A 24,533-nucleotide genomic window follows, 5' to 3' on the forward strand; every position below is an offset into this window, starting at 1 on the left:
TCGGTGCGAATTGTAAGTGAAGATTGTTTTAATTTATGTAATTTTTTAGTTCTATTGTAACAGTTTTCTACTAGAATATACACGGCTATGTAATTGCGTTAAACATGGCATTACATTAATAATTTTACTTTTATGACGACAGTCAAATTTTCATATCTAGTGAACGTGAACCTTATCAATTAGGTTTCAATAGACGCTGACAAGATGGTCTTTTTGTACTAAAATATGTGATCCCTTGTAAGTTTTGTTCCGAGATTTGAAAAGTAACACTTTCTTTTCTTCTAATTTATTCGTTTATTAGAAGATAATATTTTCAAATCCGCATAGAAACATGAACCTTCAGAAGCTACTCTTTATTCTATTTCAGTTATGTACAGTATGCGTGTTTGTGTACCTGGCAGTTCCAGCATTTATTCTAGGAGTGATATTTATAACTCTGTTTGGAATTTCTAACTGCAAGAAGAATGAGGACGTGTCATATGACAGGAATGGTTTCTGTAGCTATGAGACCAACATTGACAACAACTATAATACAGCTGTACTCTGTTTGATCATGACGTTGATGTTGTTTCTCACCAATCTTGTACACGTGTATTTATTGTGTAAGTATGACGGTGACCTGGAGGATGATGAGGTGTATATAACGAGGGGTCACTCCAGCAGGGCTAGTGGTGGAGGGAAGTCATCACTCAACACGGGACGGTCATCTAACAGCAAGGGTGGTAATCGTACACTAAGAATGATGGTTCGAGACAGGAAAATACGGAATGATGAACAGAAACAACGGAGAATGGGCGTTCCTGAACACAAAATTAACAAGCTGTTCATGCCACGCTACTAATCTGATTTGAAACATTTGACACAAGTGATCTTAAATCAAACATACTCGAGTGTGGATTATGTTTTGTGATGGACGAGAGGTTAAAACATTGTCCACATACATTGTCTTTCATCAGGGTCTTTGAATTATTGTCAATACCCTGTTTTTATTTGTAATAAAATGTAAATAAAATTTTGTAGGTAATATGTTTCTGGCTGGCTGTGATATGATATTGTTGTTAAATAAACAAATTCATTTGTATATTATGTGTATTATTAACTTCGCCATCAAAATCGTTAAAATGAATTATCAGACATAAATGTATCCATATTTAAGGGTCCAAGACATTTGAAAACAGTCATGTGACCGTGAATATTAACGCAAAGGGTCAAGATTTGTAATTGATAAATAGGTCGTAATAGATAAATAGGTCGGTAAATAAAAATAAGATCAAGTAGATGCTAATAGCCATAGATTTATTTGTACAATATTTTGCTTTTAAAGGGAACAAAAAAATGATGCATAATTCCATGAAAAAAAGGTAATATATTATTACCCACCTGTGTTTTAAAGGTCTAACAACATGTCACCTTTGGACTAAACAAATATCGTCCCACAGGTCTAGTTTTATGTAAGCAAGTTATCAAATAAGTCTATGAAAAAAAATCTAACATAAAGGTCTCATTACAAAATATGATATATACAAATCCCATTTTGGAAAAAATTATCTAATTACAAAGATTTACAACATGATGATATCAGCCGAGTATACAAACTACAGGTTATAAAGTACACAAAATGTACAGCAAAACTAGGGAACAGAAAAGTTCGAAGGTCACAACAGTTCAATACCTTCATATGACGCCATATAAAACTGTTTAACTTAAATAGTGATGACATTAACATGTTGTCTACCTGTGTACAAGGCTCTAAAAATTAAAAAAATTTCATTGGAAAAAAAAATCTTACAAAAAGTCTGGAGGATTCAAGAAATATTAATTATATAAAGCTAAATTTACATTTCACCTAAAAAGGTACAAGAGTAATCTTATGCTTTCAAAATTGTGAAAATTTGTGAAAAAATAATAAATTCTGATATATTACAGAAAAATTATGGCATTAGAACAGTAGCGAGCTGAAAATAAGCATTACATAGATGTGTTTCAAAGCAAAAACTGTCACAAACATGTTGATTAACATTCACAAACTTATTTCTTAACATTGATTTATATAAAAAGTGTAAGCTAAACGAGACTTAAGTGTAGAAACATTGATGAATTTTATGTATACAACCACCTACCAGACATAAGACAATATAATTATATGTAATTTGAATGTTGTAAAATAAGTAAAAAGAAATTAAAATGCAATCAAAAAAGACTTAAGAATCACTGTCCTTTTTCTTTATTCTTAAAAAAGTCAACATTTTAGATAAATAAGATGGTTGTGATAGTCCGGTATTGCTCACCGGAGTTAATAAGATTGCTAACAACCACACACCAAGAGCATTATCTTGTGACTAATCAAAATCAATTTATCAATCTTGGTAGTTAGTTCTGTTTAATTATATCAAAATCTGATCAACAGATTTAACCAAGATGATATTTTTTATTTCTGTACATACAGCAGTAAGCCTACCCCTATAATTGCCATGTTTACTTAAGTTTAACAATCTTGCTAGATGGTCACTTGAGAATCAATTCTGTTAAATAATGTCAAAATCAAACAAAATCTATTTTTTTTTTAAGAAAAATTGAAGTTTTCCCTATAAACATACATGGAAAAGATCACACACCCAGCGGCTGTGTTTTTAACTTATCAGAATTATTGGAGCTATCTTGGTATATGTTTTTTTTTTGTTTTTTTACAATTTTGACAGAGTATCACTTATGGAACATTTCTATCAAAATGTTGATAATACTGGCCCAGTCACCGAGTTGGAGTTAACAAGAAGTGTGGAGGAATGACTCGACAGTGAGTGATCATAAAAACTCACCTTGATCATTTCCGTGGGCTTAGATGTGCTTAAAATTTAACAGAAGGACCCAAACAGTTATGAAAACATACTTCCTGAATGATATTTTAAAAATATTCAAAGATATTTCATTTAAATAGAAATGATCTCAACATTTGTCATCTTGTGAAGCTAACTCTAAATCAATGCCAAGAAATAATTGAAATCAAAGATTTCAGTCAGCAAAGTTCATTTTAGCTATGTAATTTCAACGTCTGGTCTTGTTATAAGTATTTTGTTAACATTAAATGTAAAGGTTTTTGTTACAATTTGTAAAATCAATTATTTTCTGAAATTTTCCAAACATCACAATAATACCATCATTAAAGTAAACCTGACTATACAACATTTTTCAATAAAGTTTTTTTTAAAAGTTTTTTTTTTTCAGTTAAATAAAGCAACCCTATCTTCCCTAGTTACTAACAAAAAAGCTTTACCCTTACCTGTAACATAATATAATGTATATGAAGAAAAAAGAATTAAGAAAAAATAAAAGCAATATTTGATATCTGGATAAAAAGACAAACTAAGTTATTTTGTAATCAAATTTGTAATATGTTTTGTATTTACTGATTCATAAGAAATAATTATTACTTAATTAAAATATATATTTGAGACCATTTTTTATTTCTTTAGAGTTATTAACAAAGAATTTAGCATTTAACAGTAATAAAATGTTATGAAAAAAAAAGAGTTACATTTTCTTTTTTAAATTCTGAACTGTAATAAAAATCATATTTTGTAGAAACAAAAAATAAACATACGCCTACTAACCGTAAAATTTTATCTAATGGAGAAAGCACTCATGTTGAAGGTTACATAATTATATTACCACTCCTTAATACCTAGATATAAAAACGAGAAAAAATATTTTATTTTGAACATACTTTTACAGAAATTCAAAAGAATATAGAACAATGTACATGTTAAATAGTTTGCTCATAAGAGAGTACCGGTATCTTAGATTTTAAGCTTCAGATAATTTTCAAGTCAGATAATTACATATAAAGGGCAAGTGATTCTTGTGTAAATTAAACTATTGATGTACTAACCCAGAAATATAAGCATAACTATGTATTCTTGCCAAAATTTGAAGAACTAGAACACTGAAATGTCTTAATGTGTATGTTATAAACACAACACTTCAGAAAACTTGAATAAACACACCACACAATGTGTAGGGCTGAAAATATATTTCATACAAATGTGAGAAGCTGTTGAGATAATTAAAGCACTATATACTCAAGAAATATAAGGTCAATGCTATCACAAAGGTACATCAAACATCTGTGTTATGATGTGACAGTGTAAATAATTGATACCACATGTATGTCAAACCAATTATAAAGGTATGAGAACCAAGCAAAACCCTTAAAGGTGAAGTCAGTTATATCCTGATAAAATCAAAGCTTATAAAACTTGAAAAACTGTTTTAAGTCCAGATTCATTTTAATCAGCTAGGCTGCCGTTGATTTATTCTGTCAGGACTCATTCACGACAGGAGGGTGAGTGAAGATTTTCAGGTTGTCCTCGACAACAGCCATCAGACGTTTATTGAGCAGCCGTTCTAGATGTGGCGATATGTCCGAGTGTGTCTGAATTGGGGCAACAATAGACTCTAGAGGCAGTGTAGCCATGATTCCAGCAAAGTCATGTACAAATTCACCCCTGTAATAACAAAATATTGAAATCTACAGAAACAAACTATAACATTATATCCAGTGTAATAAATAAGGATTTGAATCGACTAGGCTGGTCGGACTACCAGATTGGAATAGACATTTCACTAGCACCGATTCATTTGTTCAAAACAGTTGTTTCTATTGCCTCTGAAAAAACAGTAGCCTGTTCGGGCTTGTTACTGAGAAAAGTTGGTAGCCCGAAGAGAAATTTAGTAGTCAGGGGCTATTGGACTACTGCTACTTTCGAACACTGCATTATATCTGTTTAAAATTCAAATTTCTTTTATTTTTAGCGATAAATCATACAAATTGCTGAGACAGTCTTGATGAAAACACTCTTTATTTGCATAACAATGTAGGACAATAATTCAAGTCTTCTATTTACTTGATGTGTAAAGTTGGCATAATCTCAATTGTTCCTAAATAGCACATCATCATTTAAAGGCATGCTGCTTTAAATTGAATGCAGTTGTTACTGTAGTTACTTTATCTGATTGTATCAACCTACAATGATGACTTTAGACCATATATTTATAAATGATATAATTATATAGTTACTACAACTGAGAATTCAAAGTCCCTTGTAGAAAATGAATCTACCAAGTTGAGAGGCAATAGTCAAAACCAGCTACCTTAATCACTGGGCCTTGTTTATTACAGCTTTAATACAAAATTAAATATATCCGTAATTCTGCTTTCATCAATATACAATCTTACTATAATATCAATTAATACTGACCATTCATTCTGTAAGTTACTATCAAGATCAACAGGTGAAGTTGTACTGTATATATGTTCACCTTGATGTAATAAAACACACAACATAGAACTGCCAAACTGAAAAATCAAAAACAAAACATTAATATAGCAATTATTAATATTAAACAAGATATGTTTGTAAAACATGTATGCCCCCTATCAGCAGCCAATTAGTCATGTGATAAGGTTATTATGCATGACTTCTGACCCAGTGATCAAACAATTAATAAGGGTTATCAAGTATCTACTGGTCATGACCTTAACCTTTGACCCCTTGACCCAAAACTCAATAGGGGTCATCTGCTGGTCACGACCAATCATCATACAAAGTTTGAAGTTCCTAGGCCTAAGCCTTTTTAGTTAATTGATCAGAAACCGTTTTTACCTACAAGGTCAATGTGACCTTGACCTTTGACCACTTGACCCCAAAATCAATAGGTCATCTGCTGGTCATGACCAATCACTATACCAAGTTTGAAGTTCCTAGGCCTAAGGGTTCTTAAGTTATTGATCGGAAACCGTTTTAACATACATGGTCAATGTGACCTTGACCTTTGACCCTAAAATCAATAGGGGTCATCTGCTGCTCATGACCAATCACCATACCAAGTTTGAAGTTCCTAGGCCTAAGCGTTCTTTAATTATTGATCAGAAACCGTTTTTACTTACAATGTCAATGTGACCTTGACCTTTGACCCCTTGATCCCAAAATCAATAGGGGTAATCTGCTGGTCATGACAAATCACCATGCCAAGTTTGAAGTTCCTAGGCCTAAGCGTTCTTAAGTTATTGATCAGAAACTGTTTTTACTTACAAGGTCAATGTGACCTTGACCTTTGACCCCTTGACCCAAAACTCAATAGGGGTCATCTGCTGGTCACGAACAATCATCATACAAAGTTTGAAGTTCCTAGGCCTAAGCGTTTTTAGTTAATTGATCGGAAACCGTTTTTACCTACAAGGTCAATGTGACCTTGACCTTTGACCCCTTGACCCCAAAATCAAAACGTCATCTGCTGGTCATGACCAATCACCATACCAAGTTTGAAGTTCCTAGGCCTAAGGGTTCTTAAGTTATTGATTGGAAAGCATTTTTACCTACAAGGTCAATGTGACCTTGCCCTTTGACCCCTTAACCCCAATATCAATAGGGGTCATCTGCTGGTCATGACCAATCACCATACCAAGTTTGAAGTTCCTAGGCCTAAGGGTTCTTTAGTTATTGATCGGAAACCGTTTTTACCTAAGAGGTCAATGTGACCTTGACCTTTGACCCCTTGACCCCAAAATCAATAGGGGTCATCTACTGATCATGACCTATCACCATATCAAGTTTGAAGTCCCTAGGCCTAAGGGTTCTTTTGTTATTGATCGTAACCGTTTTTACCCAAGAGGTCAATGTGACCTTGACCTTTGACCCCTTAACCCCAAAATCAATAGGGGTCATCTGCTGGTCATAACCAATCACCATACCAACTTTGAAGTTCCTAGGCCTAAAAGTTCTTTAGTTATTGATCGGAAACCGTTTTTGCTTACAAGGTCAATGTGACCTTGACCTTTGACCCCTTGACCCCAAAATCAATAGGGGTCATCTACTGATCATGACCAATCACCATACCAAGTTTGAAGTTCCTAGGCCTTAAGGTTCTTTAGTTATTGATCGGAAACCGTTTTTGCTTACAAGATCAATGTGACCTTGACCTTTGACCCCTTGACCCCAAAATCAATAGGGGTCATCTACTGATCATGACCAATCACCATACCAAGTTTGAAGTTCCTAGGCCTAAAGGTTCTTTAGTTATTGATCGGAAACCGTTTATGCTTACAAGGTCAATGTGACCTTGACCTTTGACCCCTTGACCCCAAAATCAATAGGGGTCATCTACTAATCATGACCAATCACCATACCAAGTTTGAAGTTCCTAGGCCTTAAGGTTCTTTAGTTATTGATCGGACCGTTTTTCCTTACAAGGTCAATGTGACCTTGACCTTTGACCCCAAAATCAATAGGGGTCATCTACTGATCATGACCAATCACCATACCAAGTTTGAAGTTCCTAGGCCTTAAGGTTCTTTAGTTATTGATCGGAAACCGTTTTTGCTTACAAGGTCAATGTGACCTTGACCTTTGACCCCTTGACCCCAAAATCAATAGGGGTCATCTACTTGTCATGACCAATCACCATACCAAGTTTGAAGTTCCTAGGCCTAAGGGTTCTTTAGTTATCACTCGGAAACCATTTGGTCTACGGACCGACGGACCGACAAGTGCAAAGCAATATACCCCCTTTTCTTCGAAATGGGGGCATAATAATTATAAAAATCATCTACCTGTCACATGCTTTTAACTGTCAAACACATTTGTTCCTAAATAATAAAGTTGAATGTTATAAAAACAGAAATGAATAAACCAGGAAAAATCCTAAAATTCAATCAAGCATGAACTTCTTTTTACTTAAGATTCTTTATCATTATGAAAACACTATACTTAAGGATTTCAAGTCAAATTTACATAATGCACATAAAATGTATCACAAATAAATCTATGTAAGATAAACACTTGTAAATGAATTGTTTCAGGAGACAAACCTTATTTTGTAATGCCATTGCAATGGGTTTTGTATCACAAATAAATCTATGTAAGATAAACACTTGTAAATGAATTGTTTCAGGAGACAAACCTTATTTTGTAATGCCATTGCAATGGGTTTTGTATCACAAATAAATCTATGTAAGATAAACACTTGTAAATGAATTGTTTCAGGAGACAAACCTTATTTTGTAATGCCATTGCAATGGGTTTTGTAGTGGATGGAGATTCTTCATGTTGGATATCTTCTACAAACATGACAACAGTTGCTAGGTTACAGGACTCTATCACCTTGGCACATGGAAGGAACAGTTCCTCTAATCTCTACAATATACATATATATGATAAAACCTAATCAACATTAGAGAATATGACTGGTCCTGCCCTAACTGAAAATATAAATAATCTATATTAATTCTTGACATCACCAGTATAACTTGCAATACTGATAATGCCCTTTAAATACTACTACCAGAGGTTCAATGGACCTTTTTAGTGCTTGCAAATCAGGTGAAGCCAAAGCCCAGATATGTTTTGATATAAATGAAATTACAAGGGTCATCATTGCAGTTGACTAACTCCAATCTACTTTAATGCATTTAGTCATGCTTATCAAAAACCAAGCAATCATGATGCATATTTGCATGCTTTTCTGTTCACAAATTTCCATATTTAAAATTGATGTAAGTCATACTATATGTTAAATATGTGGCTAATCATGTCAGAAATAACTAATATCACCAGTTTAGAACTGTTTAACATTTAATATAAGTGTAATATTTTTGTTTTTATCAAAAAATATAGCACGCACCTCATCAGCCTGGTCATTCTTCATGAGTTGTTGTAAATTCTTACATACCAGAGATACAATACCCACTGACTGTACCTACAATAACATAATAACATGAAGCATTACTACCTGTAAAACAAAGCATTTTACGTTTTTGTTTTTCCTCTCTTGTCTGATGACAATTTCAAGTCATTTTGAACAAGGGATGTTACCCTAATTTAACGGTAAATTAGTAAATTACCCACAATGCCATTATCATCACATTCACTTTATTTCAGATTATTATTTTTTTTTTTTACTAAACATTATTATGTATCATATATCAATGTATGGCAGTCTCAATAAGTTCCCGACATCTTTACCTAAATATAGAAGTATAAACTACCTTATCAAGATATGGCAAGGCTCGTCTAGTGAGGCTACGACCCTTTCTTACATTCATATATTGCATGAAGGCAGCAGAGTTACCATCACAGAGTAAATAATGAAACAACAAATCCACTCTAATAGATCTTTCTTCCAGAAGTGGTTTCCTGAAAATACATTACACAAACAATAGTCATATTTTATCTAAACAATTCATTTCAAATACAGTCCAACCCCGTTTATTCGAAGTGCCTGGGACTGAATATTTACTTCGAATAATCGGTGGATTCGAATTATCCAAATCGTAATATTGTGATAGACGAAAACTACTCCACTTTGACCAATCATAGCAAAACTACCGTTTACAACAAACTTACTTCCTGTAATCAATTGAGAAAAATAAATATTAAAGAAAAGATGCGTAACAATTATTGTATTGACATTGAAGACATAAATACTTGCATTTTATTCTACATTATGTATCGTTTCGTTTCGCAATGGCCGTGTTGGCACTACCGTATTTACAGCTAAACTCTGGTATTTTCGATTAAGATAAAGGCTCTCATGTAGCGTTACAATTAATGTAAAAATTGTTTTGGATGTTTTGACAAATTCACATTTACGGTATGTATGAAAAATATTGCTGTCATCTTCAAGCAATAACAGTAACAAAATCGGACAATGTGCATAGCTTTTCATTTTCGGTAATTAAAGTTGATTAAAGAACACACAAATAGTTATTATCATGATTGTCTAAATACACGCATGACTGTTGATATTTTTCACAAGTCGACCGGTCAGCGCGTGGATCTGCGCCAATTAGTCTGACTTCAAATAAAAATTAGGCTGGCTTCGAATAATAGGTGTGAAATTCTTTCATAATTGTATAATCGGGACAGAAATTTTACTTCGAAAAATAGGAGGTATTCGGATAATGCATTTCAAATAATATGCTGGTATTTATATTGATTTGTATAACGATAAAAACGGGACCGCTGATCTACTTCGGATAATGCCGGGTATTCGAATAAAGGGCTGTCGAATAACCGGGGTCGGACTGTAATGAACTTTTATATAGGCTCTCCTTTTTGGGGAGCATAAAAAGCCATACAAAATGTCAAACCATAAGAATCTTGTTTAATTTTGGCATTTTTAGTAATGTGATAAAGACTCTTATATTTGTTGTCATACAGTATAAAACTTCATTAAATTATTTATGTACACACAGATGAAGTAAACAGAAGTCTATGATTAGCACTGTTCATAAACATGCAAGGTTAAAAACTATGATTTATTTTCAACACAACACACTGTGCGGCCATGTGGTTAGCATGTCGGACTAGTAATTTAAGGATTGCTGACCGCATGGGTTCAAATCCTGTCAGAGGCAAGCCATTGTTTCCTTGAGTAAGAAACTTTACATAAACATACTACTGGTTGGTTCCAGGAACAGATTCGACAGCATTTCAATAAGCTTATAGCTTCCAACACAATCGAACTAAAATAAAATTTGTATAAACTACCATAACACCTGCATTAAAATATTTGACATTACCTCATATCTTCAGGAAGAGCAAGGATCTGTTTCTCTAATGTATCTATATCCAGGAGCAGGTTATATCCCTGAAATATTACATCATTAAAATGTTAAAACATTATATACAGAAGATTTACATATCTTAAAGTTTATTCTATTTTAATCTTACCAATCTGCGATGAAATATTTGGCTATCTTCTACATACATGATATAATTTTTAAAAGAAAAACCAGCATCACCATTAAAAGAGAACACTTTACATCTTATAAAATACACCAGTTGAATTCTCAAGTATCTAATCCAAGGAATTGTAGCTTCAATTCTTACTTTAATATAGATATGTGTATGTTTAAACTTTTTCTTTTATATTATAGATATCTGTAATATATCTGGGAACATAGATATATTGGTAAACATTTTATTTTTACAATGAAGTGAATTACCTTTTCAATATCCATGAACAGTTGTCTTGACTTTCTCAATTCTTTACCAACATTACTGGTGGAATTTTTAACTCCAGCTGCTGTCTCAGAAACACTTTTAGCAAGTAAGTCTATAATCTGACGTGGATTATGGACACTAGATGTTGTTAAACGACCTAAAGACCCTTCAAAATGTGCTGCAATAAAATAATAATGAAATACTTCAATGGTGAAAAACATTAATCAAAATTTAAATGGAAACTTTCATAAATTTGATAATAATTAACATACAGTAATTTAAATATTACAATAAAACATTTCAACCCCTAACCTGCTGTATTTCTCAAACAGACATGCCAGCCTTTTATTTTGGAAATTCCCATAAGCCTTTTGTTTCAGAAATTCCCATAATAAATTTTAGGAATATCAAGATGAAAAGTTGCTCAGCCACCAGTATAGAGCCTGGTCAATTTTCACAATCTAAGTACAGACTGACCTGGTTCTATACTGGTGGCAAAGGCTTACCACATTTGGTAATGGGTTAAACTACATTAAGTATACCTGGTTTATAAACTCTGTTTTCTGCTCTAGCTAGTAAAGGTATTATAAGGTTACGTTCTGAGTCTTCCTTCACATCTTTCTCTAACTCCTTTGCCTTCTTTCTCAAGCACCAAGACTGAATTGAAATACATTGATATTATAATATGCATACCATATCTAACCTGTTCCATTAATTAAATAGAAACTGGTAGGTGAGACAGGAAATCTAATTATTATTTAGAAAATGAAGGTCCTGTCAAAAATTCATTTTCATTATTATTGCTAGTGGAATCCTGTCATGATTTTTATGTTTTTTCTTTAAAATCTGATAGTCAGACTGTACATTGCTATTTGTAATAGGATTAGGAGATGTCTAAAACTAATCAATGTAAAAATTTGATGTAATATAATTAGTGTTATAACATAGTTTTATCCATTAAATGGTCACATCGTATCAGAGAGAAATTTGATCATTTTTAGGTAAATTTCCTAATATCTTCAACAGAAAAGATGCAACTTTACAAAATTCACTAAAACAATAAATTTGATATAGGTAAAAGCTTACAGCATAGTAGTAATCGTCTTCATAAGGGTTGTCTGTTTGTAGTTGTAACAGTTGTATCTTGATGATCCATTCTTTCTCTTTCTGGGTCATTAATCCTGCATAGTTATCCTCGTCTTTACTGCCACGTTTACGCTGACCTGAGTGTTCTTGACGGGACTCGTACTTCTGATTGTAGGGGTAACGGTGATACCTGTGATCAGATACATGTACATTTAAGTTTAGAACATAAGACAGCTTGATGTAGCCTTCTAAAACAGTTGCCTCATTATCCATCACAAGTATAATAGTTTTCTGACACCGGCATTATTGGGCAACTTCATAGCTTTTAAAAAGGTAAAAATACACCAACTTTTAAATAAGTCCATGAATAGAATCAATCATTTTTTTTATCAATCTTATTTCTATGTACAATCTTTTAGCTTATAACTTAATGTTATAGAAGTGAGAGCACAATACTTTACTACACATATATAAAAACAATAAAATTGCTTAGAAATCATATTCAAAACATCTTCAACTTTCAGAACAACTAATGAAGGTTACTGAATACCTGAAATGTTCTTGGACAGAATTCATCCCCATTTAATTATGTTTTGCAGAACTTAGTATGTTAACAACATCTTATGCTGTGATGGTAACAGAAGTTTGAGAAAATATTATAATCTCTCAAATTAACAATATATATTTAGATATGTTTTACAGATGACTTATTATAAGGTAAACAGACCTATGTTCTTTGTTGTTAGCCTGATCATTTCTTTGTCTCTCCTGGTACTGGGCTTTCATATGGGGAGATGACCTGCAAACATATAGTCTTTTTTCTTAGAATTAATCTATACAACATACATACATAAATGATATTTGAGAATATCACTTTTCGTTTTCTATTTGGGTTTTTATTCACACCAACACAGCAAATGTCATGTGTCACTTTTCCAACTTTCCAGCTTTATTCTTGTGGTGAAAGATACTCTTTCTTTTATGTGCATTGTTTCACATTAAGAGAGGACATTCAAGTAAAACCAACAACCTTTCATAAGATAGCTTCAATTTACATTTAATTGACTGGCTGGATTCAAGCCCACAGCATTGAAGGGACAAGTGGTTGAAAGTCGGTAACCATAACCATTTGACTGTCAAGTCTTTACTCAATATCAATTTGAGCATCATCAAGGCAATCATATTATACCATTGTTTAATAAACTGTTATAATAAGTACAACATATTTAAAATCTCTGATAAATGAATGATTACTATACACAAGACTATACTCACTGGTATGCATTGTTGTTGTTTCTATTGTTATTGTAAACTTCATTGAAACTTCCTGGTTGCTGAAACCTGAAACATATCATTGAACTTTATACTATTGTACATACTTGTTAGCTGAATCATTGTTTAAGCTAACAATAATCAGACTGGCAAGATCATAGGTAATCGGCGCGTTGATTGGTCACTACCCCCGCACCCCCTCCCCCCCCCACACCCACTCTACAGCCCTCCAACCTCTCAAAACCATGTAAAATACAGTATTTTTCATTTGAAACATGTTTTAATATTAGGTTTATGCTTTTTATACAAAAACCTTCATTTCCTACAAAAAATAAAAAATTGATACATATATATTTAGTAAAGGTATGCAACTCGCCTCTCAATTTTCAGCACTCATCTTAATATGAACTCCATAACTTCAACATTTTTCACCAATTTTCAATATTTTGGTACCAAATGGTAGGGAATTGATTACTCTTAAAGGAATTAAAGTTGTCATTACAATCATTTCAAGTTATAAGAAGATATGTAATCTCGAAGTCACCGCAAGTGTAACTCGACAGTGATCTGACCGCTGGGTTTTCTTCAAAATTACCCGACTAAACGGCAGTTTATTCGAAATGAATGCATATTTCATTGTATTGCGCATATAAATATGATCAAATTATATTATTATTTGTAATAACTGTTCAATCAAAACAGCTAATAAAACTATATAAACTATAACAAACCTTTTTTCCTATATGTTAAATTCCAAATTATAATGCAAGTAATAGTTCTACAGAGTGCTCTCCCCTTCATTTTTTGTACGGAGTATTTTCATTGGTCTAAGGTTTTCATACGACCAATGAAAATACTCCATACGAATGCTTCCGTTTATACATGTGTACTTTCATTTTGGATTGGAGAATTTTGCATATCGGAAAAAAGGTTTGTTATAGTTTATATAGTTTTATTAGCTGTTTTGATTGAACAGTTATTACAAATAATAATATAATTTGATCATATTTATATGCGCAATACAATGAAATATGCATTCATTTCGAATAAACTGCCGTTTAGTCGGGTAATTTTGAAGAAAACCCAGCGGTCAGATCACTGTCGAGTTACACTTGCGGTGACTTCGAGATTACATATCTTCTTATAACTTGAAATGATTGTAATGACAACTTTAATTCCTTTAAGAGTAATCAATTCCCTACCATTTGGTACCAAAATATTGAAAATTGGTGAAAAAATGTTGAAGTTATGGAGTTCATATTAAGATGAGTGCTGAAAATTGAGCGGCGAGTTGCATACCTTTACTAAATATATATGTATCAATTTTTTATTTTTTGTAGGAAATGAAGGTTATTGAATAAAAAGCATAAACCTAATATTAAAACATGTTTCAAATGAAAAATACTGTATTTTACATGGTTTTGAGAGGTTGGAGGGCTGTAGAGTGGGTGTGGGGGGGAGGGGGGTGCGGGGGTAGTGACCAATCAACGCGCCGATTACCTATGGGCAAGATATGTAAAACATACATCAAAACTTACTATTGTAATATCTTCTCAATTTACTATATAAATATATCATTAATCTTTTGGCATGATTACAATGAATAAAATATACTTTAAACTATTCCTTTTGAGAATCTATATAATTACTTTTGTTAATTTATACATTCCAAAAACATAAATTCTTTAAACACGGATTGAAGACCAATGGCATTGATTTACTTCAACAAAATTTTAATGGGGATACATGTGCCTCAACCAGGCCCCAAACTCAAGAATTCAAGGCACCCTCTCCTTTTCAAGTTATTCATCCAGGCTTAAAGTCGTAAAATATATCAGTTTAATGAAAGGAAACAAAATAGATGATAATCATGAAATGTAAAATGACCTTTGTTGATGAGGACTGCTGTAGGGTCCCTGTGGACTACCATATAATCCCTGCGGACTGTTGGTTGGTGGAGGTCCTCTCATGGCATGAGGTATACCTATAGGCTGTGATAAACCGCGACCTGGTGTTGCTGAAATATATAAAACTTGTTATATACATCTCCTCATTACAGTGTTTATAATAATAAATCTAGTTTGTTTTACATAGAATGAAGATATTCATATTAATAACAACCAAAACATGGTATGTAAATTCAACAAAACAAAGTACCAATCATTTTATATACTTCACAATATGGCATTCGTATCTCTTTTTACATTTGTTATCAAGAACATGTACAATCAAACTCATATTTAAGAAATAATACATCCCCAACAAATTGTGCTTGATTTGTTTCCGTAGTTATTTTCAACTTATTCTTAATGGTTACATCACAGGTCTAAATATAGATCTTCAACACTGATTTTAATGCATATTTATACACACTTTCGGTCCTTCTATGTTCATTTGGGGAAATGCTGGTTGTGTTAGAATTACAGATAAACACCAATAACACATTGTATCAAGAAAACCTTCCTCTACAAGAAATCATTTCCTTTCCTTACATGACAAAGCACATGTAAGAAAATCTATTTTACAATACATCCTCTCAATTAATGACTTTTTTTATTTCTTACGAATGTCCTCCATTATAGGCTTCATTACATGTACCGGTATATTAATTCTGATATACTTATTCTAATTTGTTGACGATCAGGAAATGCATTGAACTATGAAAATAAGAAAAGAACAGTTTCGTAACAAAACACAACATAGGTATATACAATATTACAGTTCACATGTACAGTAAATATAGCAAGTAAAACAAACAGAACTAGGTGATATTCAGGACATTTTAAAACTGTGTAATCTTATAACTTTGATTTAAAATGAGAATAACTCATTTCTGCACAGTTGTTATAAGCAGTTAAGCTTGAGTAACATCTAAGAGTGAAACACTAAACCATAGAACAGTCAAATGTTATTGTTAGGCCACAGTTTGAAATTCTATAAGATGAGTTAGCAATAATGAATGGTATGTTAAAGAAGTTGCCAAACCACTTATAAGGGGAAGTAAATGTCTTTGAAGAGTGGCTGTCCTGGTCTTAGTGTGCAACTGTCAACATACAAATCTTATGATCAGGTTGTGACAGAGATTTAATGCCTCATTCTGTTTTATTTACAGATGTATACCTAATTACACAATAAATATCATAGAATATATTATCTCATTAATTAACCATTTCACTCCAACCTATTTTTATTGAAAAGTAGCGTATTCTCAGTGCCTGACAATAAAACAAGAGCCTGGATAACGTAGAATTTTCTCAGTTCAAAAAGGGTCATTTTTTGTCAAAATCCGTTTTTTGACAGTGATCTTCTATTATGTTCTCAAATTAATGTGTGAAGTTTCAACCCATTCCCTTCAGTAGTTTTCAAGATATCAACTTGCACGCAAAAACTAAAATGTGACACCAACGCCTTGATGAGTACAATAGCTCTCCTTATTATCCCAATAGCCTTGCTAAAAATGGTTATCACATATTTAAATAAATATTGAGAGCATATAAAATTACACAGTCGTAAAATATTTCTTCAAATCTGAATTTAAAACAATGTCCTGATATCTCCAAGAATAATAAATGATTGTTAGATAAACTGAAACAATAGAACAATGTCAACATATTAATAAAGTTAACATTTATCTTGTGATTTCCATTCTTTAAAGATGTTGAGTATTCGTGCTATACGACAACATGAAGAATTCTGACCACCTGAAACAATGGTTACAGTTAAACAAGAGATTAGTTTCAACTTCTGCATTTTACTGCTCACTTCTGAACCTTGTAAAATTGAATTAGTTCTAATTCAGCTGATAGAATCAATATAAAGGACCTGCCTTATAAAGTGGTGCCCATTTCTTTGGATTATGAAAATTGAATTTCATTTTCAAAATTATAAAGATAACTTATTATTAACTATAACAATATATAGAAATCCCACCCTTTCAAGTTTCTTGACCTGACATATGAGACAAGAAATTATTTCTAGGTACATTGTATTTTTAAGCCCCCCACCCCCCACACACAAACACAAAAATGAAATTATTTGGTAAAGCTATTCTTATTGGTTTCCATTGACAATCACACAATAATTACATAACCTTAAAAGTTACCTACTTTTTTCTATGGATTGGTCAAAATTAGCTATGTTTAAAAACTCTTGAAATTCTATGTACAACTTCCTATGCTACAATCCAAATGGACTTTCTGTAAATATCAATAAAGGGGACAGAAAGAGAGATCCTGGTTATTGAAATGAATGTAATTTTATCTTAATAGTTTACTTTTATCAGCATTATTTTTAAGTAAGTTGGTAAAAAAGTTACAAGTGGACAACAATGAAAAAAGTTGTTAGAATTTAGTAAAAGTCAGATATGGATGTTAAACTGCATCATATTATAAGAATTAAGCAGCAAAGACTGTGCAGATGACTAAACATTTAAACAACATTAATAAATGAACAACTGAAATAAGCATCTGCAAAACACATGCACTACCTATATATCTAGGCTGACTCGGGCTGGCGTATGGAGTCATAAATCTAAACGGCACGCCTATCATCTGGGGTGTACGAGGGATCGGACTCACACACAGGGGTGGTGGTGTTGGAGAACGTGGTACAGGTGACCTCCGTGTTAACATTAACACTTGGGTACACAACAAAACAAAATTAATGCTAATTAAATAACTATCTACACACATTTAAAACACATACTTAGTGTTAGATATCTATAACATGTAAAATTTATTACAATACTGATCTGTCTCAAAAAGTATGGTATCTATATGTACATATTTGATTAACAAAAAGACTGGAAAGTGTTGTGAAAAACGCAATGTGTTTATTTTGATCCACCAGCTTGGCACTAAACTACTGTTATTGCTAGGTTTTAGCACCAGCAGGTTTATGTTGACATGATTTTCACTTATTTCATGAATTTTATGTGCAGTGCATCGGATATAAAAGGAATTGTTATCTTGTTTTTGTATCAGTTTACTTTTAATTGAGATAAGTAATCAAAGTTATTATGTTAAAAATTAAAATAAATAAAATTTTAAAGAATGAATAAGAGTTGTATTATTCTAGAGTAGGAAAGATTGCAACAGAAAGAGAAACCTTATAAATTTCAAGAGGCTTCAAAGCCCAGTGGTTAAGGTTGCTGACTTTAAATTCTTTCATGCTAAGAAGCTTTCTTTCTTTTTTGTTAAGGTCATTAACTTCAACAATAATTACATTGAAATTTGAATGCTATAAATTGGCCTTGAAGTTCAGAAAATTTTGTTTCATTGATTTTAATTACAAAATTAATTGAGATGGCCTTTAAAGGAATTAAACTTTCATAGAATATCTTGTAATACAATCCATTTTTTAATTGTCACATTGATAAGGATTGAGTCTTTTTTTTTTTTCTATTTTTAACCAAATGCTTTTGTAAACTTGGCAATGGAGGTAACAACCAATATTCTACAGTAACTTATAATATTAAAATTATTTTTCACCCAAAATTAATTTCACAATTTATTTATCAGCATCTTACTGAAATCTTTCTTCAATTAAAATTTTGCATGACCTATTTGATCATCACTTTTCAACCCTTATTCTTTTACTCAGTTATTTTAGATAGAAGGTAATAATAACTTCAAACTAGAATGGAGAGTTGAACTTTGTAAGTTTTTGTTACCAATATCTGTGTTGTTGATACCATTTAGTTTCCTATATATCAGTACCAAATCACATTATTCTCTTGTACTGATATCCACTATATACATTATATCACATTCACATGTATCACTAAAGAACTCACTCAAAAAAAACAAAAACAAAAAACAATAAAAAAAACATACTCCTTACAAAAATACACACCAAACATACATGCCTACAATTTCCTCCCTTTCTTGCAAAATCTGAACAGTGAATTTACAGTTTTTATGCTTTAAAAGCAGAACAAATATAAGAATGGTCTAAATTTACATAAGTTAAGGTTAAGCATTCCATTACATAACACTATATTCAGTCTAATATAAAGATATTGCATTAAAAGGTTTGACACAGGTGTACATGCTAGAATACTACTTGTAGATAAAGTTGGAAGTAACATATACCTGGAGACTGCCTGTTTCTGTATTGATGAGGTGTAGTGTTGACCGGTGTACCTGGTAAGGCTGCTACACGTACTGGCGTCCCAATAGGTCCAGGGGTACCAAATACAGGTGACCTGTGACCGTTTGATACTCCCTTCATACCTGGAGGGGGACCGTGTACCATTGAGGCAGGCTGAAAATATTTCATACAATTATTATTTACTGATTGTGTCTTCCTAAGCTCGAGATTTCAAGTAAGTCTTTACAAAAAATCTAAATCAAATTTAAGGTCTTCTTTAAAGTAAACAGAAACACAATTAAGTGTAAATGCACTTCTTCTTCCATTGATTACAGGAAAGTAAAAATTTGTTGAAAATCCAACTGGGATTACAGTGTAACAAAAGAACAGGTTCTATAAATGTTCAGCATAAGAAATTTTTATCAATAATATTTCAAACCGAAATCAAAAGTTTACTTATATTTGAAGATTACTTACATGTTGCCTGGGAAGAGAAGAGGCCATGTTTGGAGGTGGGATATTAAACTGTGCTGGAGGGATTGGATGACCATTAGGTAATGAAGATGGATGACTTGGTGATTCTCCACGTAACTGTCTCTCTAATTCTTCTGCTGTCAGCACCTTTGGTTTACGCAGCAGAGAATTTTCAATCTCTTCCAATGTTTGAGCCTTAGGTAGCACCATGGGGGCTGATCGTGAGTGAGGACCGTGGATTGAAGCGACTGGAGCATCCTATAGTAAAATTCCATGTTATGATTAGTAATAGAAAGAGCACCGAAACACGAGGCTATCTGATTTGTACGAGGGGGCGTAGCCCCCCGAGTATTAATCAGATTGCCGAGTGTTTTGGTGTTCTTTCTCTTTTGTATCATAGTCAAACATAAAAGCACGTTCCCTGTTGTCACAATATGAAACCCCGGCAAAAATGAACCAATGAACGAACATCTGAATATGACATTTCTGTCGCTTTCACTTTCTCTGCCGTCACAATATGTAAACCCCAGCAAAAATGAGCCAATCAATGGGCATACTCTGGAGTGCGGGTAACTAATACCCGCACTCCAGTTAACGCACTGTGCATGTATATGTATACGATTTAACCCTGACACATTTTCAACAGAAAGGTCTCCAAACTATGATACAAGTTCAACTTATTGCACTCTTCTTATCATCATAATCATCAAATAACCTTCAAATGCTGAATTTAAGTAATTATTATTTGAATAATTTCTTAACATTTAACGCAGTTTTAAAGGTTATATATTATTCATAACAACTATCAAAATGGATGTTTTATTTTGGATTGATAAAGAAAATGGTTTTGATCAAACAAAGAGACTTGCACTGTGCCTAATGGAAATCACTTACAGAGTTAGCTGACTTGGCAAAGTCAAACAATGATTGTATGTTGTTGACATGTTGGGGTGGTTGTTGTATCTCTTGTAAAGGTGAGCCCCAGATGTTCTTACTGGTGGGTGAAACTAAATGCTCCGCATCCAAGAATGATGGTGGTGACGCGGGTCCAAACAGACTGTCCAAGTTTTGTTGTCTCTGTGGAATAAATGCCCACTTTTTAGAATGGGAATAAAACTATTAATATTCAAATGCTGATTTCTTACAAACTTTTTAAATTATCTCTGCTCTTATAAAATGTTAAAATAACAAATGTACAATGTTCCTATCGTATCATCATGTATTGTTTGCTATAAACACATTCATGTTTGATGCATTAAATATACTGAATTTTATTAATAACTTAATTAAGTCAAAATATATAAATGTAAGTTTGCAAAAATTACTAAAATATTTCTCATAAGCCCCCAAAAAGTGTTATTTAACCCAAAACTTCTGATGTCTGAACACATTAATTCTGGAGAAAACTGTAACATTACACAGGAATTCTAAAGAATACTGTAACAAAAGTCATATACTTACTGTGTGAAATTTAATCATCAAGTAACATGTATCTTAAATAATATATAAAACTTCTGAGAAGATTTATAAATGGCATGATAATGTGCCTCTAATATCCCTAAAAGAGATATTTGCAAAGATGTTTAAACCTTCAAAACCATTCATTTAGCTACCCCTACAAAATTTTTTTTTTTTATATTTTAGTATATTTTGTCTTGAATTTACTCATCAAAAAGTAAATAGCTAAAAATCAATTCCAGACTTTTGACATATTTATCCATTTCAGTCTATCAATAACATAAATTTACTAGTCATATTCCTTGACAAAACTGACTATACGATATAGATAGGAGAGTTATATACCTTTGGTATAGGTTTAGACTTGAGTATAGCAGGATCAGAGTCATCATCATCCACCATCAACTGGTTAATACTGTGCTCCATATACTCCTACAAATATTCATAATTAAAACAATCAGTTATCATAACATATGCAATACAAAGACAATAACAATAGCTGGTTGATTTAACCTAGGTTTAATTGTTCGAGCTCCTGGATTTGCTTTTAACGTAAAATGCTTTTCACTTAGCCAAGACTTTGCATAGAATTATTTACCGATTTGACCTTGCAAGTACAGAAATATTATAATTGTTAATCTGACCTCCTGTGTCCTGTAGGATTTTTCTGCAGTATTGAAGCCTGAGTCATTATGCTGGTGGCTGGCATGCTCCGGGTCGTATACTTCAGCAAATTTCTCAGTCTGTTCTTCCCAATCAAAATCATCTAAAATGTCAGACAAACAATTAGTTGTATTCCATGAGAAACTTCATCTTGCTCTAAAAGCCTTTTAAATGTAAGCATTGAAAACCTTTGATTTCATAACAGATATTCTTGGCTCTTCATTCTAAAAGCATTGAAAATAAACTTTACAATGGGACAATGTTTTAGACTTTGTATATAAACCTACAACAGAAAGGGTATCAAATACCCCATAATACATATTTCATTTTAAACTTCAGTTTAGGTAATAAACAATACAATGAGGTATTTGTGCAGCAAAATAAAAAGATATTCCAAAATCTCAATCATATCAATTGCTAAATGCTTCCTGAAATCAAATTATAACTTTTAAAATTTTACAAAATGACTAAAACTAGTGAACACAAACCATCATCAAGATTTCCGAATGTCTCATCATTGAGAACATCAAACTCGCCCTCTTCCTCTGGAGCCTCTAATAACTCATTATCATAACTTTTCACATCGCTCTTCCCCAGAGTCTGAAAATAGTTGCATTTTATATCATTATTGCTATTATATCATTACAGGTATTCAAATATAAAAAATTCAGTCTTAAAAATTTTTGGGATCATTCGAGTATTTAACACATCAAAGTGATCTGTATGTTTTAATATTTATGAAAATATGCTATTTAAGGAAGCTTTTTTTTTTAAATGGCAGCAGCTAGCCAAATGGGCCAATCTTTCTAGTTGTGAGTCATGTACACACACACTGTAGAGGCTAGCTGTATGGCACTTTTTATATAGTAATTAACAATTGAACAATATCAAATATCATGAATATTTTACCAATAAGCTATTTTCAGCCTTTGATGATTGGTATTTTTTTAAAATGAAAATAAAAATAAGTTAAATTTAAACTTTATTAAAATCGTTGGAATCTTTATGGACTGGATAGTTGTAATGCATTTGTAATCAATCAAGAACAAGGAATTTTCATCTTCAACAAGTTTAAAGTAAATATAGCAGGCACTGAAAATAAAATCTGTTTTTGCAAATTGTTGAATGTTGCCGTTTGTATAAGGCCACATCAAGCTGATGTTGTCATATGTTATCAAATAGTGTTTACATTTTTATCTTTTACTGACAATAATCTAAATCTTAATCTTTTCACATTTTTGTCCATTCTTTTGATTCTTGTAACATTTAACACACAATAACAAGGCAGCATGCATATTGGTAAATTTTCTTGAGTCAAATATGTCAGAAAATACAAAGAAAGACTTAGTGTAGGCCTAACATAAAAAGAAATCATGTTATAAGTATTTAATTTACTTTTAAAAATCAGAACAATGTACTAAGAAAATCTCACAAAAATGTGAACTTGTAGTATTATGTTATCGCTGATAAAGATTTCATGTGTATGTCATCATAGCTTTCTCTTGGATATGTTAAATAAAGCTCCATGTCTTTTTAAATATTAGCAAGTTTTATCTTAAAGTAATGAGACAAGGTTGAAATAATAGAAGTCTGTGAAGAAGACCCAGGCTTTGGCTTGCCCGGCTTTAGACTACATACATGTGTATATTTAAAAGAAAATCAAATAAAAAAACAAAGAATACATTGAATTCTAAACCTATCAATGAAATTTTCAGTGTCAGTTCTAGTAGGGCAGCGCCATTTTCAATGTAATTCAATGATAATAGTCAGGTTATTCTGATAATGGACAAATTGCAACTTTTCGGATATATAATAATCGTAATGAAAATAATTACGAGTGAAAACGGAAGCTGTGCATAAAATACCAAATGACACATTAAAAAACGGAAAAATTAACCTTTTATTAACCAACTTCCCCGTTCATAGGCTTTGCCTAATTTCATATTATGCCTATATGGACTTAATCCATAAGTCGGGGCTTAATCCATAAGTCAGCAAGTGTTTGTGTCAGACAAACTGCACTTCATATTATTTGTTTACATCTTAATTGGTTGATACTAGGTTGCACGTTATTTGGTATATCTTTAATACATAAAGAAATATCAATATGATCTTAACTTAGCAAAATTTACATGCATGCTACAAAATATTTTTGATGGGTGGGGTAAAATATAAAGAAAATGTAACTAAAGTTTAATTTATTTTGCTAAAAGTTACAGTTCAATGATGCCTACAACCTTTGCAAAACTTGAAAACAAACTTAAAAAGGTTACAAACGAAACCAGTTAAATTCATACAGAGTAATCAGCAAAGCATGCATCTGCCATTTCAGGTCATTTTCTACAAATTTTCTTTTCATTCTTCAAATAATCTCTACGCTTAAAACAGCATATTTAAAAAAATTAGTCAGGCAAAATACTACAAATAGCGGCAATTATTTGTAAATGTTTTTTCAATTAGTTATGTAAATGATAAATAAAAAAATAAAGA

General features: G+C 32.1%; 1 protein-coding gene across 5 annotated transcripts; it reads right to left on the reverse strand.

Annotated features, from left to right (window-relative positions):
* Positions 1 to 3,590: 3,590 nt before the first annotated feature.
* On the reverse strand, positions 3,591 to 24,501 carry LOC132759526 (protein PAT1 homolog 1-like). 5 transcript variants are annotated; one of them, XM_060751314.1, is made up of 21 exons: positions 24,341 to 24,501; positions 22,532 to 22,643; positions 22,025 to 22,146; positions 21,726 to 21,812; positions 20,817 to 20,999; positions 19,926 to 20,180; positions 19,451 to 19,622; positions 17,845 to 17,994; positions 16,985 to 17,059; positions 15,246 to 15,375; positions 13,362 to 13,427; positions 12,814 to 12,885; positions 12,087 to 12,276; positions 11,543 to 11,657; positions 11,003 to 11,178; positions 10,577 to 10,644; positions 9,041 to 9,188; positions 8,677 to 8,751; positions 8,049 to 8,189; positions 5,256 to 5,353; positions 3,591 to 4,502 (listed from the first exon to the last, which is right to left on the reverse strand). In XM_060751314.1, the coding sequence occupies exons 1-21, from the start codon at positions 24,368 to 24,370 to the stop codon at positions 4,316 to 4,318; spliced, it is 2,652 nt and encodes an 883-aa protein (XP_060607297.1). In that variant the 5' UTR covers positions 24,371 to 24,501; the 3' UTR covers positions 3,591 to 4,315. The 5 variants fall into 5 exon arrangements, with proteins under 5 accessions (XP_060607297.1, XP_060607296.1, XP_060607299.1 ...); XM_060751313.1 differs by having other exon boundaries at positions 20,817 to 21,017; XM_060751316.1 differs by lacking the exon at positions 17,845 to 17,994 and having other exon boundaries at positions 20,817 to 21,017.
* Between the last annotated feature and the right edge of the window lie 32 nt (positions 24,502 to 24,533).

Source organism: Ruditapes philippinarum, unplaced genomic scaffold (assembly GCF_026571515.1).
Source record: "Ruditapes philippinarum isolate M1 unplaced genomic scaffold, ASM2657151v2 ctg5185_1_1_1_1, whole genome shotgun sequence".
Lineage (NCBI taxonomy): Eukaryota > Metazoa > Mollusca > Bivalvia > Venerida > Veneridae > Ruditapes > Ruditapes philippinarum.

Bases quoted from the DNA above. Each gene is read 5' to 3' on its own strand.
- LOC132759526 (XM_060751313.1), bottom strand. From the start codon at position 24,370: ATGGCAGATGCATGCTTTGCTGATTACTCT. The intron at 17,060-17,844 runs GTAGTGCATGTG...CCATTGTTTCAG, and splicing joins GAGTCAGCCTAGATATATAG to GTGGTCAGAATTCTTCATGT. The intron at 9,189-10,576 runs GTAATGTCAAAT...ATGTATTTTCAG, and splicing joins GCTCTTCCTGAAGATATGAG to GAAACCACTTCTGGAAGAAA.